The sequence below is a fragment of the Vanessa atalanta genome, chromosome 15 (genome assembly GCF_905147765.1).
Source record: "Vanessa atalanta chromosome 15, ilVanAtal1.2, whole genome shotgun sequence".
In the NCBI taxonomy this organism is placed as follows: domain Eukaryota; kingdom Metazoa; phylum Arthropoda; class Insecta; order Lepidoptera; family Nymphalidae; genus Vanessa; species Vanessa atalanta.
Genome location: NC_061885.1, coordinates 6,316,258 through 6,335,277, shown reverse-complemented (window position 1 = coordinate 6,335,277; position 19,020 = coordinate 6,316,258). Strand labels below are relative to the sequence as shown.

The following is a 19,020-nucleotide window of genomic DNA, read 5'->3' as shown; positions in this document are numbered from 1 at the left end:
TACAATGAAGTATTTCAGGCATTATTAAAGTAATATGTTTAATGTTTTTCCCCTCCTTTTAGATAGATAGTACTATTTAATAAAACAAAATAACAGTAGTAACACACTTACTCAACAATATTTTTGTTTCTCGGTGTTGCTATTAATTTTAAGTTATAGACACATACGAAAATTTAAAACAAATTATAAAGGATCTTTCCAAATATCTTACGTAGGAATTAATAGCTATTCGAGTTTTAGAAATATAATAAATAACTATTATAACAAATAATTACAATTTTACTTATTAAATAAAAATAAAAATCGAAAGGAGTACGCAGCAAATTATGGTTCGGCCATCAAAGCAGACGTAGACAGTTGAAATGGCGATTGTAAGTGACATTCATTTATTACGTAAGAGGATTTTTAATAAAGAGACAAAATAATATATTAACATTGAAGCAAGTAATGTGCACAGTGCCGAGTGCCGTGCCATCTTTATACAGTTTTTTCATGGGAAACGTTTGCGTAGGCAGAATTGTGGTGAACAACTTACAACCAGATGGTACGTCTACGTACTAGTTCTTCTTTAAAAATTAAATAAAACGACTGGTTTTTTTTTTAACTTTCACCGTTAAGGGGAAATTACTTTTCAAATATTGATTTCAAATTCTTTCTATCATGCCAATGTATTCTTCTAATTCCTAGAAAATACCTTTTACTCTTTCTGAACTTGAATGTGCTCTCAACGGACTGTCTGATTGTTCTCCAGGGCGTTACATTTCTCAGGACAAATGTCGTTTTAAGTTAAATAGGAATACATATATATTTAGTATCTTTTTTTTATTCAGGATTTGTCCCTTATTTTCGAAATCTCAAATTATTCCCATCCTAAAACTAGGTAAAGATCATGGAATACCATTCACCTTATGTAAAGCTATGAAAAATCTCATATTGAACCAATTAAAAATTTGGAATGGATTTTGACCAACAGAGAAGTCCTAACTCTTAATTTGGTTTTCGTAAAGACAACTGACAGCCATATACAGGGTTATTGGTAATTCAACGTATTCCCATTAGGAGGTGATAGGGGTGATTATTTGCGATAATTTTAACCCCCATATGCATAATGAAAAATTAACCATTTTTGAGTTATCACGTTTTTTAGTTTTTTTCAAAATAAGTCAAAAAACTTCAGAAATGTAATTAAAAAAAGTATCAATTAAAATTTATTTTTTCTCTTCTGATTTATAAAAACGATTAAACACTGGTTATTTGTCAATATTAAAATAGTAATTATCTGTCCAAATTTAAAACTGCGAGACGAAAATTATATTATTTCAATATTTTTTATGAATTTATTTCCACAAAAATGCCGTAAGAACTAAAAACTTATTTCAAAGTAATCGAAATAATATGACCACAAATACGCTGGTGGAAATTCGTATTCGAACATGAACGGATTCGGACTAAAGGTCGCCTTGTAAAATTCCCACAAAATTAATTAAAACACAAATTAAAAATAAAATTTAGACTTAGAAATAGTTCAATAGCTAAGTTATAGCTAGTAAGACATTTTGTAATTTAGCCTAATTAAAGTTGAAGTGCAAGAACTGCATTATTCATTCATTCATTAACCATCCTTCCATTAAGGTAGATAGTACTTGTTTGATTCTTTTATTGGAGCAGCGTGGTGGATATGCTCCAAACCTTCTCCTCGAAGGGAGAGGAGTCCTAAGCCCAGCAGTGGGAAATAATAGGCTGCTAATGATCGTTTTATTTGAAAAAAAAAATAGTCACCGTTTCATCCTCTAATACTTTGTATCACTTGCCTTTCTAAACTTATCAATTCAAATCAAAACATTTTATAAAGGTACCTTAAAGAGTATGCTTAAATTTTGTCAATTAACCATTGATGTCTAACCTAACCATCTGTATTGAATTACTCACATTATATTATTTGTCATCAATACGATCTAATCGTTATGCTTTGATCTCTAGATACAATGAAATTGCTGACAAATTGGATAAAACAGTTATTTCAACAAGTTCTCTGTCTCATTTTTGAAATTCTTTTCTTTTATAAAAAAAACTCAATTTGAATGGATTTTCTAAAACGTAAATATTATTGTTCAAGTTGAAGATATATTGCGATCATTCCGTAATAAATACACGCCAGATAAAAGTATAACTAAGCATAACCTAATAAAACAAACTAAGGGAATCGATTGCAACGTATGATTTAAGTTGGTTGGGGCAGATGAACTTTTTTTATTGAAATTAATTGAATGTTTAATTAAGGGGTAAATATGTATATATATATTTAAACTTAACAACGAGAAACTATTCTAAAAAAATAGTTATAACTACAATATAATTTATATGCAAACTGGAGGTTAATACTTTTTAATTTTATTTCGATTTTGGTCGGACAATGGAGAAAAGTTAAATAAAATTATATATTTTTTTTTTATATTTAATAAAAAAGTTAAGTTCCTGACGAATTCAAATCTTTGCTTTAGAAAATTTAATTTTGAATTTAGATTACAATTGTATAAAATATTAATGTTAAATAAATTAGACAACCTTCATTGCAGCTGGTTGTTTGATGTAATACCTTTGCCAAGTAAAAATGATTTACCAAAATAACATGGTTGAGTCTACCACGAGATTAGACAATTAACATCTGTATTCTGTTGACATCGACATATCGAGTTTCACTTGTCAGTTTATTTTCATCAGACATCCGCTTCAGCAATCAGCATACAATTATTATCGAAAAACATAACCATCTGTTTTCTGTATTTTTTCAATTATTTAAATTATTATTAACAAATAGAAATGACGTCACCCGTTATTAAATACGTAGGAAGGACGACAAATTTTAAAGGAAAAACGCTGTGGGAAATTGTTGGAAGTCTTAAAAATTATGGTGTAGGGAGAATAATCGTTCGATCCGTGTTTCAACGTTACTCCGAGCCAAGTTTCATGAAGATTGTAAAAGTAGAAACTTGTCCAGACGAAGTATGACTATGATTTATGTTTTATTAATTATGTTGAATTATTTGTTTAGTCAGGAGAAAAAAAGTTTTAGCATCACGAGTATTACAGCTACAAAGTCTTATTTATATATTAAGTTTCAACCATCACACTAAAATTTTAAGTAACTACTAAAAATAATTTGAAATCATCAACAAAATAAGTAAAGTGTATACATAGTAAACATTTTGAATGCTGAAATTGATGTATGGAAAGTATTCTGTACAAAACTTCTCAGAATTGAAGTTGGTCCAAAAGATGTTTGTTAATGCTTCCTGTTAGAGTTTTCAATTAATCAAAATTTACAATATTTTTCAGGAAAGGCGAAGAGTTCGAGTATGGGTAGAAAAAACTTTTAGAGGCAGAAAACTTCCTAACTTAACCGAAATTTATAAAACATCCTACAAGCCCGATTATAATCTCATTCCAAAAGATGAAGAAGCTAAATTATTTGAATCAGCTAAAATTTATGAAAAATTACCTGAAGCAATTTTACCGAATTCTATTGAAATGCCACCACTAATGAAGAAATTTATTGTGAAAGATCATGAAAAAAAGGGATTAGAGGTGATTTTAATTTTTTAATTGTCTTTAGGGAAGTGTTTTTTTAAAGTATGCCATAGCCCATTAGTCAATCAAATGTTAATATGTGACAAAAGCAACATTTATTTTTTAGTATTCTTATTATTTATTATGTTTATGGCTTCTGTCAAAAGGTTGACAATTCTGCCAGTGTCAGGGTTGAAAAATACACGTGGTTGCTTAAAACAACACTTTTTCGTTCTGCCAAATGACCAGTAGCATGATCTAAAACAAATAGGACATCACAATATAATATATTAACACCAACACCAACTAAGATATAAAATAATAAAACTACCTACATAAATATACTTATTATATAAATAATATATACTTAAACATATTTAAAGTTAAATGTTATATCTTTCAATATACTTAAATAAAATAGTTATAATAGAGATTTCTGAAGAAGACAAAATACAGGACATGTTGAAAGGGCGAGGGAAGTAGGAGGAAGAACATCATACAGTGAAACAGGAAATCTGGTGCAATCAATGAAAATATGTTCAACGGTACCCTCATCAAGGCCACATTCACACAAAGAGTGGTCCCGAACCCTGATTTTTGATAGAAATTGAGGGCTGCAGTTATGACCAAGACGCAACCGAATTATTGTCGAAGTAGAAAATTTAGAGCAGTTACGAAACTCAAAAAACCAGGGTTTTAATGGTATATCAGGTTGCAAACTGCCATAAAATTTACCTTTTACATGACGGGTAAAGTTCCATACATCATTCCAGCGCTTATTCAGATCAATTTTAGAGAGAGAACGTAAATCATGGGCAAAACAGTTAGCATTAGTCTCCGTACCATTGCGAATAGACCACTTAGCACATATATCAGCCTGTTCATTGCCAGATATCCCGGAGTGGCCAGGAATCCATGCAAGGGCTACCTCAATTCCAGCAGAGTGACACTTAAAAAGAAGTTCCCGAGTTTTGAGGTTAATTGGGTGAACATCTCTAGAACGTAAAGGAAAGTTTAAAATATCCTCTAAACAACTGCGACTATCAGTGAAAATTATGGTTTTATTAAGGTTGTGGGATTCTACCCGGGATACAGCTTCATAAATAGCTATTGTTTCTCCAGAAAAAATAGATATCATCTGCAGATAGTTTAGAGGCGTCTGTAAACATAGTTCGAAACCCGGGAAACTTTTTTTTTTTTTTATGATATAGGAGGCAAACGAGCAGGAGGCTCACCTGATGGAAAGTGATTACCACCGCCCATGGACATCTGCAACACCAGGGGGGTTACAGGTGCATTGCCGGCCTTTGCTCAACTGCTCATTTAAGAGGTTTTTAACCGAACGTTGGCTCCAGGATCTTCTTTATTAATACCAAAATATGTAATTACATTGGGCCTAAAAACAAGTGCATCAAAAGGGACAGCAAACAAAGGATTACCAGGAAATTGAAAAAGAGGAGATGTTGCAATAAATTTTTCATAACTTTTGAAAAGGCAAGGAGCTTCTTTATGAGTCCAATAAGTTGAAGATGGAATAAAATTTGAAAGGTGACAGAGAGAAGTAAGAAATGGGTGGCAAGAATTTTGAACAACTTGTCTTGAGGAATCTATCACAAAGATATTGTCTACGAAGAAATAAGGGAGGATCGAGACATTCTACTTGGAGAGCTTTTATGGGGGAGGACTTCATGGCACCACAAATGATGCGGAGACACTTAGCTTGAATTTTGTCCCAATCGGCTAAAGCAGATTTATTACACGGTTCAAGCAAGAATGACCCGTAATCAAAATGACTCCGAACAATGGCGTTATAAAGGAGTTTCTGAGTGTAGGGATGAGCACCCCACCACACACCTGAAAGAGACCTCAAAACATTTACACCAAGCTCACATTTTTCCTTAATGTAATTAAGATGGACCGTGTCAGTCATACGAGAGTCAAAGTATACCCCCAAAAATTTTGCGTAATTTTTTACTTGGATGGTCTCATTTTCCAGAATAATATCAACATATGGTATCAATCTTTTTCTGGAAAACACCACTGCAGAGCTTTTGGGACCAGACAGAGATAAGCCATGATCCTCTAGCCAGATATAAAGATTTCCATTATTTCCAGTGTTCCATTATTTTGGCCAGAACTGACGATAAGGCAATAGGACGATAGGAGGAGGGATCTTTAGGATCTTTATGGGGTTTAAGGATAGGAATGATGATTTGATGTTTCCATGACTCAGGAACAAACCCAGTTTCATAAATTTTGTTAAGAATAGAGAGTAAAATTAATTTTGAACAGTCAGAACATTTCTTTAAAAAGGACTAAGGAATACCATCAATATCAGGGGAGGAGTCGTGGAGATTGTCTAAAACAGAGCAAAGCTCATCACATGTAAAAGGATCATCCATTCGATCATACGAAGGAGGAGAAGGGGAAGATGAAGGAAAACCATTTTCAGGAGGAACAAAAGGTGGAGCCAGTCTATCCAAAAAATCATAGAGCCAGACAGAAGGGTCGTTAGAAACAGGATTACTATCACTGAAAGAACCTCGGAAGTTTTTAATTTTTTTCCAAACAAGTGAAAAAGGGGTTCGGGGAGAAAGACTCTCACAGAAACGAAACCAGCCGTTACGTTTTTTCAAGGATAATTCCTTTTTTGATTTGGCATTTGTACTTTGAAAATTTAAGTAGTTTTCTAAAGATGGAAATTCCATAAAGACCTCTTCCATCTCATCCCGTTTGCGGATGATTTCCGTGCATTCATAATCCCACCAAGGGGGGGAAGGTATGAAATCTTTAGGAGACTTTTTAATGGATGAATTGATTGGCCGAAGTTAATAAAGCAGAAATGAAATCATTATAAGTTTGTAAAAAGTTTTCAACAGTTATTACAGGAAATTGATCTGTCTGGCTTGTAACGCATTGCTGAAATTCTGCCCACTTAGCCTTCGAGATACGAAACTTTAAGAGAGGAGGAAATGGCATAGGCGAGACAGGAACAGTATGGGATAAGGAGATAAGAATGGGGAGATGATCATGATATGAGCAGGATAATACCTTCCAGTTACACTGAGAGGCCAGATTGGGAGACGTTAAGGACAAGTCAACACAACTGGGATTCTGAGATGGAGGAGTTCTTCTAGTAGGCGAGCCATCATTTAATAAGCAAAGGTTATTATTATCAAACAAATCAATGAGATGAGCAGAAGGGTACTCACACTGAAGGAAACCCCACATAGTATGATGGCAGTTGAAGTCACCTACAACAACTAAAGGGATATTGCAATACTTTGCTATATGATGATGTGTAAATTTCATCCATAGTTTTTATTTATTTTATTAAATGAAACATTTCAAATGCTTTATTAATTTCATAAGGAAAATCAAAAATAAAAAGGTGCCAGTCCTATTTTTTTATTAATAATGATGAACACCTTTTTTTCAAAAATATCTTTTTTAAATGATAATATACATAATGAAATAGAAAGTTAATTGATGCAAATGATTGTGTTATGTGATGTATTCATGTCTAAATAGACAGTATTTTTAGCAGACTGACACCAAATAGCAGTAATTATGAATGTTAATATTCAAATGTAAATTTGGTTTATATATATATATATAAGAACTGTATATAAATATATTAAATACAGTTCTTACAAACCTTACCTTCATAAAATAAAACAGTATTGTAGTAATTATGTTTAAAGTGAGAGTAGTTATTTTTAAGAAAAAGCTAACTACAGTGTCTATTTATTTTCTTGACTTGGAATCTTATATTTATACATTTTAATCTTATGTTTTTTTTTATTACAGACCATTAAGGAATTTGTTATGCCTATTGCATACAATCATAGTCCAAACCGAGTACACAGAATTGCTAAAGGTGATGAAAAACCCACAGTGCAGTTTACTATGTCACTTGGAAAACCCGTGAGTCCCTCATTGTATGAGGGAATACAGTTACAATAATAAATTTATAATAATGTTCAAGGTTTTTTAATATAAACTATTAAGTAGGTTTAATAATTATTAGTTTAATAAAACATATTAGTTCAGAATTAGTTTTATTACATTACATAAATTACATTTTATGTACTCCTTGTTGTGAGGCAAACTTTTTGGCCAAGTATGGATTTGTTTCTAAATCTGATCGGCCATGTTCAATGTCCAGTTTCTATAAAGTAAATGTAATATTTCATTATTATTTAAAACAACGTGGTTTGTTCTATTTATTTAATATGGTCTATAAGAGGATTAAATTCATTTGTAAATTTTTTTCATTCCTAATCTCTTTGGGAATACAATTTGCATTGTACATTGATATCTTTTTTTTAAGATAGAGCTTCGATGGGCAATTATAATTTGGGCTGTAAGATTTTAGTCTAATTTTGAGTTGTTTAATTTGTGAAATACTAATACTAATTATATTACATTAAAGTTGCTGCTGCCTTTAAGTTGTGTCGACAATGGACACATAAAGATATATTTAATTAATTTATAACTATTGCTAATAATTAAATCAACCACCTGATGGTAAGGTTATGTCCGTTTATGTGTAGAAAATTATCATCAAAAAATTGGTGCGCTTAGCAGAAAATAAAAGTTTAAATCTCAAGATATGTATGTCGATAATATATGTATGCAAATCAATCAATTGTTTATAATTAACGAATGTGGGACTGTCTATCTAAACTAATACTATCTTCTACATGCATACTTCTAATGATGTAGCTTCTAACTATATTAATATAATGTTGTCTTAGATTTTCGCGATTATTACACATTGAAATAAAACTAGTTTTTTAACGGATTTAATCGCGTATATTAATTATTTTTAACATCCCGACGTTTCGAGCACTTTGCAGTGTTCGTGGCCACGAGCACTTTGCAGTGTTATATTCATAATTAATATACGTGATTAAATCCGTTAAAAAACTAGTTTTATTTCAATATATTAATATAAATTATTTATATTGTTAATAACTTTATCACCTTCCAGAATTCACGCATCTCTTGCACTTCCTCTTCACGTTGTACGAAATATTGTCGAATAGTTTTTTGTATCAATGTAGCTGCATATTCTTCAGTCCATAGCCAAGACTTGGGATAATAAGGCCGCGGCCTAATTTTGAAAAATAAATTAAATTAAATGTTATCATTTTTAATCAATTTTATAATAATCACTATAGTAACTAGTTACAGCTTATATTTTTGCATCATAATTAGGTATTAATAGTTTTTCTAAAATAGATATATCTTACTTTTTCTTAAGATGCTCACGAACCCATGGCATGTTGAACAAATGTAAATTATGAAGTTTACGTTCTGGATTACGGGGGTTGTTGTTCCAAAGTATCTGTTAAACTTATTTGTTAATGGAATGCTATCTACAAATTTGGTCCTAATTAATAAAAATGCGAAAGTGAGTTTGATTATTTGTTACGCTTTATCGTCTTAACTACTTAACCGATCACAATTATTTTTTTGCATGCACGTTTTCAGGGGTAGAGAAGATCACATAATGGCACCTAACACCTGCACACCCCTCCTCGTGATACAAGTTAAATGTAGTTGGAAACTAGTAATTTAATAATATCTAATAATATCGCAAGTATTTGAGTACGTGTTAAGAAGTCCGTCCTTTACAAATACGAAACCGTTGTTGTTTTAAATTTGCGACATATTGCTTCATAAATTCGAGGAAAAACATTAGAAATTTTGAATTTTTGTTAATTAAGAAAATCGAAGTTAGCGTGCTGGAATCTAAAATATTTTTTCTATCTCGACAAGACATGCAAATTAAATTTTGTTACAAAATTTGGTCTAAAGGAGCGTCAATATTGTTAGTTGCCTAGGGTTCAATTTTCTCGGACTGGTGCTCCTGTTTACTGAGAGTATCTAAATGCTTTGTTACATCGTCGAGGGCAGCAATCGTTCGTACATTAGTGCTGTACACTTCCTTATTCATTTCCCGCTAACTGTTATCAGTGTAAACATGGCTTAATTTCTTAAGTAAAGCTGGTAAATACTTAAAATAAATAAAATTGTAATAATTCGTTCGTTCCCTATTAAAAAAATATATTTATCTGTTCGACTCAAGATATACCTGTACGATGTGATCGATGCCATTAAAGAAACACTTTTGACTCTTTAAAGCGTCCCACAGCTCAGCTTTAAAAAGAGTTTCCTCCAAAGCAGGTATTAGATAAACAAAAATTTTGTCTTTTATGTAATCATATTCGGTTTCTGAAAAATTAGTTAAAAGAGTTATAGTTATTATTGATAAGTTTTCTATTGAAGTATTAAGGGATTCTTTCTTTCTGCTTTTTTTTTTACAAATGCTATAATATGACTCAGGAAGTCGTCTGTGCCTGGGGGAGTCGAGATCGGGAAGTGGGCGAACACAAATATTGTGTCTGCTCTTGCGCTGCTTACCTAATCTAGTTTGTCTATTTTATTGTGATTGTGATTTTTTACATTCACATTCATTAAAGTGCAAATAAAATATATTATTTTTAACAAGATATTTTTTAATTGAAATAATATTAAAATAGCAGTGTAATACAAAATATACGTATGGACATACTTTATTAGTAAAAACATAAACTCGGGTTCCGTAAATAATTCCTATTTCCAAAATAAATATATGTTTTTCAAAGAGACTAAGGAATGTTTATAAGTAATTGAAAAATCGAGTATAGGTAAATTTTATAAGTGTTTATGGTGTTTCGACTGTTAATAATATTCCTTACATCAAATACTATAAAGGACAATAGATATAATATTATGTACATACAATGAAAAAGGTGTAGGTACTTAGGATTAGATATCTCACAAGTTATCGCTACCACAAATTGCTACTAACTAAATCATCTTTCTTTTGTTTAAAAAAGCTTATTTACACTTGGCAGTTTGGACGAATGTTTATTTTACATTGATATTTCAAGCAGATATTTCGATTGGGTCAATCATTATTTTTTCCTTACAAAGTCAGGTTAGGGTCATATTTATAAACATTTATACAAAATAAAATATGTATAACTAAATAGGCAATAAAAAAATAATGGAACTAACTTAGAAAAGGAGGTTTATCTAGTGGTTCTTTTATGCTTTCTACATAATTTTCTATGTCTTTTAGGTTTCTGTTATTTTCTTCAATAATTTCTGTCCAATTGGCTTTATTTGTCTTTTTAATTAATATTGGGAACTCTATTTCTGAACAGGGAAGACTATCTGGTAACGTAAAAGCGGCCAAGTTTTCTCCCAAATCATTTACGGCAGATTTTATCTCTTTCGCTTTGCCTTTACGGTCAGTGCCTTTTCCTGCCATTGTATTTTGGAATTTTCTCTACTGTAAGATCTAAAAACACAGATTTATTAACTATTATTATTATTTATTTATTTGTAATAATGTTTATCAAATTATTTTTGTATATCCTGCGTCGCATAGATAAATGAACAATAAAAGTTTATCGTCTGCTTGTCAATATAAATATTTTTTTAGACATTTGTCAAAAAAAGTTCTTATTCTTTTTGCTGAGTAATTATACCGAATAACATTTTTGAAATACGTAAGTAAATAGATATATTATAATAAAAGTAATAGTCTTTAGAATAATTGAAACATGTAACGTGTTGTAGAGAAATATCTAAATATATCAACCCACAGAAGCAGTAATAAAAATGTTATGATTCAAAAATTAAACCAATGTGTTGATTTTTGATTGAAATGATTTTTGGAACGAAGTTCTTGTACGCAGCTTACAGTAGAGTGAACTGGCAGAATTTGTAACATAACGACAACCCTTAATTTTCTCTTTCTCTGTTTTTTCTATTGTATACGGTTTTAAATAATATACTTATATTCACACGGAACGTATTCTATATTTTGTTTTCACTGACACGGAATTTTAATTAACTATTTAAGTTATTGTGATTGAATTATTCTTTAACATGTAAATTTATTTCAGTACGACTATCATTTACCATATGTATGTACGATGTAAAACGTCGCAGCATCAATCCAGCCCCCTTGGGCTAAGCTTAAAGTGTACTTGTGTAGTTTAGAGTCAAAGTATTTATGGAAATTATAGAAAAAGTATATTTATAAAATATTTTGAGTTAAATTTTCCAATTTAATAAATAATTATAATTGATTAAAGCATATATAGAGTAGCATAATAAACATAAATAAAATGAAAAAAAGAAAACGTATATTTTTAAATTAATTTATTTTACAAATAATTGCACAAGCATTTACTTAATATCTCTGGACCTTACCGCCCAAAGGTTAATAATAAATTAAGAATTTAAATAAATGTCTACATTCTAAAATTCAATGGAATACAACAAAACTTAAAGACATTTGATTTAATGGATATTTGACTTCGCCTAATAATGAGAAAACTTTCCAGTAATTTGTGAGATCCAGTCGAGATAGTGAGCAACTTTCACGTATACACCTGGTACGCCTGGTTGCCCACAACCAATACCCCACGACACAACGCCGACCAATTGCCAGGTGCCACTGCGTTCGCACACAAGTGGACCACCACCATCGCCTTTGCAAGCATCTTTACCCTCTTCACCGCCGGCACAAATGAATCCAGGGTTAAGCTCATAGTTGTACCCTAATCGCGTCTGTCTTAATTGTTGTTGACATTGTCCATGGGGCAGTATTGGTACATCAACTTCTTTCAATATATTTTGGTACTTTCCATTTGAACCAAAAGCATCCTTTCCCCATCCAGTAGTCCAACATCTTTGTCCACCATACTCGGTGTATTTATCCGGAAGACAAGCGGGACTAATGTGAGGATATTTGGTCCAGTCAACAGGGTGCTCCAATTTTAAAATAGCAAGATCGTTATCTAATGTACCAGCATAATACTGCGGATGTACATGTACAGAAATTACGTCTCTTTCGATGTAAGGGTAGAATTCAACATCATGATTGACATCCCATTCTCCTAACCGCACTCGCAACTCGAATCCTTTGTATCTATAAAATAAAAATGTATTATATAAGAATCTTTTGGAGAATAATGATGGAATATGAATGGTTTTGAAGACAGAAAATGGTTGATTTTTTATTTGTGTTATTAATTGTTACTTACGATTTTATGCAATGAGCTGCGGTCATAATATGGAGTCCGTCAATAAGTGTTCCACCACAAACATAAACCGATTCCTTAGGATCTTTCTTTAAAATAGCGGCTTGCCAAGGATATTCGCCAAATTCACTGTCACCGTCTACGTAAGAAGGAGTTTTGATTCTTCCATTAACACCTTGAGAATGTCTTATTCCACACTGACCGCGATTTGAGGCTTGAGGTCGAAGAGGACGGCGGCAGCATACTTGGTTTTGTTGACACTGAGGAATTTGCGGCCGACCAAAGTAACCTTGACGCTGTAAAAAAAGGCGGTAAGTATATCTCCGACTCAAGACAATACAAATTTAATGTTAGTAGTTTTGTTGTTGAATTTCGTTGCGTTACCTCTTGTATCTTTTTGCTTTTAGGCGCATCTGTGACGACATCCCTTTTCTTTCTCGACTGAGGAAAACGAATGGTTTGGCCTCCCCGGTTAGCCCCAGGATTGGAGGGAATGGTAAGGGAACGTGAATATGCATATCGATTGGCATAAGTAGGGTCTCTATTATTTCCACTAGTGTTAGCTGACCTTTCAAAACCATAGTTTTCATAATTATAGCTCGGATTTTGATCGAAGTAATGATTATCACTATCATCGTCATAATAATCATCATTGGCATGTGATGCTTCAGGCAAATGTTGTGGGTTTATACGGTAATGGTTGTTTTGATAATAAGAGTGATGTGGGGAATAAATTGGTGGCCTATTAATACCATAATGTTCAGAATTAAAAGGAGAAGTATGTGTGTATGGTCTATGTTCATGTTGGTTAAAATATGGATTGTAATGGTGATAATGTTCATGTTTGTTTAAAAGATATTGTTTTTTCTCGTGAAACAAATGACCTAATTTATTAATTACATGTTCGTTTGGTGTAACATGTAAATTCACAAATGGTTTTATTAATTTTTCACCATAATCATTTTTCGTTACTTGAATAGCTAATAGTGGATTAACAGAAAGTAGTCCTAGATTTAGACCACCTCCATTTAATGCAGGACCATATGGATTGTATAAAGGATTAGAATTGTAGGGATTAATTTGATATCCATTAGAAGGCTGGGGCAACCCAAAAGAGACACCAAACGTGGGCTGAACTTGTTTGTTGCTATTACCGCCATTTCCGCCAGCAAACCCGAGGAGGCGCTGCAGTAATATATATTTTATATTTAAGTATATATTTCGATTTTGTGTTAGATTAGTGTCAATGCCCATTGTTTAGTTTTTCTTTTGTGAGTAATTTCAGCCAGATGTATAAAGGTTTAATTCATTATACAAATTCATCTGACTGAAATATGTTACCCCAGACCTAAGTTGTATGGAAAATGAAATAATCGTGACGGTTGATGTGAAATGATAGGTATTCAACGAAACTAAAAATGTTAGTTGTATAACGCTTTTTGTTAAAGTTTTCACTTACCGGTTCAATTTCTTTCGCTTCTTCCTTCTCTTTCAGTTCGCTAACGTCTCTTTTACTGATATTTTTAATTTCAGTTACGTTTTGTTTAGTATCTGTGTCAGAAGTGGTTTTGTTTAAATTGTCCAATTGTTCTTCTGTCAGTGCTGTAATTTCGCTTCCCTTGTTACGTGGATCAATTGGCAAATATAAGTCATCTCTGCGGCCAATTATTTCCTGGCTTGGACATTGGTCGTAATTAACACAAACACATTCAAAACCTTGTGCCTTAGCTTCATGATAGTTTTGTTGATAAAGATTATTTTGTTCAAATGTAGCAGGACCTTGACTGTATAAATTATTACTAGATCCAACATTTAATTCTTTTTTGTAAAATTCTCCATTTTGAGAAGCATACGCACCTAAAGAGTTACCATATCGCTGATCATCAAAAGCATTGTTACTAAATTGGTTCGGTAACCCTTGATTTTGAACATTGACACCTCCTTTATTGTAATTATTGTGACTGAATTGTGATCCGTATATGGTATCTGTTTCATAAATTGGTTTGCTATTAGAAGAAAAACTTCCAGTCATAGGTCTAAATCCGCCTGAAGTTACGGAATTAAAGTCTCCTCCCGATGATGTAATTATGTCAGAAGATTCGTGTGCGTGTACTTGAGATGCTAAATGTCCTACAGATCCAACTGGTATAGCTACTGGTTTTATTATAACTTTAGGTTCCTTATCTGTATCACCGTGGACATAGTGGTGATGAACGTGTTGTTGTACAATTTCGGTTTTTGTGTTGGTGTTTATATTTGAAGGTACTTTGTTGTAAGAAGGCTTTGAATGTTCAAAATTATATGGTTCATTATTTGCATAGCTTGGTGGCTTAGTTACATAATTTCCTTCATATCCATTGTATGCACCACTACTTTGGGAAAATTGATAATTATTTCCAGCAACACCATATTTGTCAGCGAAACCGGGTCGTCCATTTCCATTGTAGTTTGGCCTCTTAGGTGGATACTTTTGAGGACGTGGAGGATAAAGCATGGGTTTGGGTGGTCCATAAGCTCTAGGTGGTCCTCGAATCGCTATGGAGGCAACGGGTTTTCCAATAGGCTTAATATCTACGGGCTGAGCATAAATCAGCTCATCGGGTGAAACGTATGTCCTTTTTTCTTGTGATTCGTCATCTTCACACTAAAATAATGTTATAAATATTAATATATAAAGAAAAAAATATGCTCCGATTTCATTGAAAAGAAATTAGTATACCTGTATAAGTCCTAATGTACAAAGACGACCTTTAATTAAATTTCTTGCTTCTGTATCGTCTCCGGCGTCTAAAGCTTCCTTAATAGTTGGATCACTATATACATCATCAAAACCACTTAAACTTCGGCCTTGTTTGCTGCTTACTAATTCATCAACGATATCGTCAAGAACTGTACCATTTGTATTAAAATGTTTGTCTTGTGCACCAATTATTTCTTCGCCTTGTAATAACTCCGTCGATTTGTTGTTGATATTTTCATTTTTTGTACTGTCGTCTCCTCCCCAAGACCAATCGGCTGATATATTCGCTATTGTTAATAGCAGAACACAACAATGTATAAACCACCGCATGATCTGCAAAATAAAAATATGAAATAAATATGCGTCGAATCATGCAAAGTGGTGTAAATGTTGAAACATAAGTACGTAGGCAGAGAAACACTTTTACTTTCGCGGACAGCGGTTATGTAAGCTTCCATAACGCCGGGGCTTCGTTGTGACTGTTCAAGCAAGAGTGCGTCTGCGAAAGCGCTCTCACGTGTTTCGTGAATGCATTATTATGTATGACAATAATATCTTAGTGGAAACAGTCAAAGAAGAAAATCTTTTGTTTTAGTGAGATAGATCGTTGATATCGTTTAAAAGATTAAATATGTATATAGATGCTCATATGATGTGTCACTCATTGTTATTATTATGAAAGTGTTAATGATGTCAGTGTCGCCAAAAACTAGCACAGTTGTCCATCGACAAGCACCTCACGTACCGACCGGTGCGTCATAATTTCTCGTAATCGGAATGATGTAACTTTCAAAATGTAATTCTCTTTCTTTATGCAATACATTACGGCACAGAACTCGTTTGTATCTTTAATACTTCATTAAACTTTTATTACAATCTAACATACAATTTTATTTTTAAATTACTCGTGAAATAATTTTATTCAACAAACAACAAACTATGGAGTACATGAGAGAAATTACGCTTCTGTGAAATGTAAAGTCTGTGAGATTAAAAAACTTTAACAGACAATGGACTGGATGGAATGAACAATTTGCATCTTATCAATCTTATACAGGATACGTTATACGCAGTCTGTATAAGACTTTCTTCAAAGTTCGTTTAAAGTGAAAGTGTAAGATTCGCTTATAGCAAATAATATATGTTTGAATTAAAACTACATGAATAAATGCAGTACTATTTGTTAACTAATTTATCATCTTCTTATTAATATATACGTTTTATTTTTTCAAATACTATTGACTTAATTTCGAAAGTAAATAAACAATTTAAGCTACTGTCACTCGTTACAATCTAAAAGTTAATTAGTAGCATATATTTTGTTATTGTTTCAGAGATATCTCGATGAAAGTTATTTAATTATTTACACTTTATAATCCTTTTCACTTCAATCACTTAAGAATAATCCGTATTAAATATAATTATTGAGTTAAAGTCATCTTTTAATTAAACACAACAAACTTACTTGTTTTGTTACACTTTCTTGTTAATCACTTAAAAGTCTATTATGCTTGTTTTCACTACTTCACCGGCGCTCTGAATGCGTCCGAATGACTGCCACATTTACCACCACGACGCTTTATACTTCGACCAACGTAAAGATTCACGCAGTTGGATTTTGTAAGATGATCGACTCAGACTTCTACCAAGATATTCGTTGAAGCAACAGTCACTAAGATTTTTGTAGTTCTTGTGAGGCAGTTATCGATGCGATGTTTTTTATTTCGATTTAGTGGTACAGGGTATGACGTCTTTTTTGTCATTGATTAACCCTATGATCCATTCATGCTTGGGTTCCGAGTATGTATTGCCAAATGGGGATAAAATTGAGGTCGTCTTGACGGATCTCATGTATTTTGAGTTTGGTTATTTTATTTCCAATGAGTAGCAACATGTTTTGAATAGCTAGATAGAAGAAGTACGATTTTATGCCAATTTATTTTAGGTTTTTAATAATATAATATAATAATATTTTTGGTTATGGTGGTGTGAACAATATCATAACATATATAATCATTATAAAGCCAAGTGATGCTACCGGTACCATTCAGTCTATTCATTTCTGTTACTTTCTACGGCACGCCCGGAACCTATTTTTTATTCGTTGTACAAAATAATTCTTATACCTCAGAACTTTGTGTTTTAGGAAAAATAATAAAATATTCTTGTACAGAGCCCTATAACTAAAGATAAGTATCTGTACAAGTCTGCCTGTGAACAAGTATCTATCACTCAGGAAAAAGTTTCAGTTTTATTCTAACTATACAATAGTGCTTTATATTGTTCTCTCAGTATAACAAGTTAGTTGGCCAGTGAAATTACTGGCAAATTGTGATTATTTGTTTATTTGAAGTGCGTGTTTTTTGTACTAACTGCTCCGTGTGGTCACTTCCGGCGTGATGAACTCTATAACCTTGCTTCTCAATGAATGGGTTATCTGAAGCAAGAAGAGTTTTGTAAATGGAATATGCAGATCCTGTAATTAGGTGTTTACACAAATAAACAAACTGTTTTAGCTTTACGTAATGGTATAGTTTTCGATAGCTACAGCAATTAGAAGTATTTTTTATAAGCAGTCGAGCATATAGTCCTCCTGTTGAAAAGTGGTAAACACTGCCGTTAGAAATTGGTGTTGCAAGGAATTTTAACCATTCCTTACAAAGATAATGCGCCACCAACGTTGGGAACTAAGATGTCATATCCATTGTGCCTGTAGTTACACTCACTTTTCAAACCGGAACACAACAATACTAAGTATTGCTGTTTGGTGATGTGCTAAGTAGGCGGTACCTACTCAGGCGGGCGTGCTCAAAACCTTATACTCTTTTTTTTATTATAGTAGGAACAGCATCATCATTTAACTATACATGATAATGATGTTCCTACTATAATAAAAAAAGTATACTGCAAAACATTTGCAGTTGTTAATATTGAAGTATTTATGTAATAAGAATAATTTGAATACAATGTATCCATTGTGACATAAGGTTATCTAATAAAGTACGTCTGCGATTCCTAGCGTGCTATAATGTAGGTTATTCGCTCTTAAAAGGATATAATGACTTTAAAACACTTTCACTGTTACCTCGTAAAAACAAAAAAGGTTAACCAGATACATTTGTTCGAAAAATACTATTTAAAATTATATTAAATAAATTTTCCGAGAGAGAGTTTGTTAATTTAGGTTAGATTAGGTTAGTACGCACAAAAGACTTCAACGCGCCCATGTAGAGATTGCGTAAGAATAGCTTATTAATAAGTAGTATAATGAACACAATACACATATACATTAAAAAGTATTTTTATTGTATATTAATTATTACATAAATATAATAATAGAATCAAATATAAATATATTTAATTTTGAAAGTGTAATTCTTCAATAGATAGTTTTCCTATAAAGCTAACTGTTAAGGTAAATTTTGCCTATTTTAAAGTATATTCATTTGTTGATTAGTAGTACATTTTTATAAACAATATTTTACTAATAATTATAAATAATGTAAATAACATTACAGACTCATTTGAATATACGAGTTGAGTAAAATTATTCAGAGGTCTGACACATATTTTCAAGGTTTTCTGTAGGATTTATTTTGGACA

At 32.1% G+C, this 19,020-nt stretch overlaps 3 protein-coding genes across 3 annotated transcripts; 1 reads left to right on the top strand and 2 right to left on the bottom strand.

Moving 5' to 3' along the window:
• Positions 1-2,691: 2,691 nt before the first annotated feature.
• Positions 2,692-7,619, top strand: LOC125069499. The gene is made up of 3 exons (XM_047679015.1): positions 2,692-3,003; positions 3,337-3,585; positions 7,378-7,619. Exons 1-3 carry the CDS (start codon positions 2,821-2,823, stop codon positions 7,531-7,533), a joined length of 588 nt encoding a protein of 195 aa, XP_047534971.1. The 5' UTR covers positions 2,692-2,820; the 3' UTR covers positions 7,534-7,619.
• On the bottom strand, positions 7,616-10,971 carry LOC125069498. The gene is made up of 5 exons (XM_047679014.1): positions 10,639-10,971; positions 9,671-9,810; positions 8,826-8,920; positions 8,557-8,686; positions 7,616-7,738 (listed from the first exon to the last, which is right to left on the bottom strand). The coding sequence occupies exons 1-5, from the start codon at positions 10,892-10,894 to the stop codon at positions 7,646-7,648; spliced, it is 714 nt and encodes a 237-aa protein (XP_047534970.1). The 5' UTR covers positions 10,895-10,971; the 3' UTR covers positions 7,616-7,645.
• Positions 10,972-11,955: 984 nt separating this feature from the next.
• LOC125069220 lies at positions 11,956-16,953 on the bottom strand. Its single transcript, XM_047678632.1, has 6 exons — positions 16,883-16,953; positions 15,397-15,750; positions 14,137-15,321; positions 13,062-13,862; positions 12,681-12,973; positions 11,956-12,565 (listed from the first exon to the last, which is right to left on the bottom strand). The coding sequence occupies exons 2-6, from the start codon at positions 15,745-15,747 to the stop codon at positions 11,956-11,958; spliced, it is 3,240 nt and encodes a 1,079-aa protein (XP_047534588.1). The 5' UTR covers positions 15,748-15,750; positions 16,883-16,953.
• Positions 16,954-19,020: the final 2,067 nt, after the last annotated feature.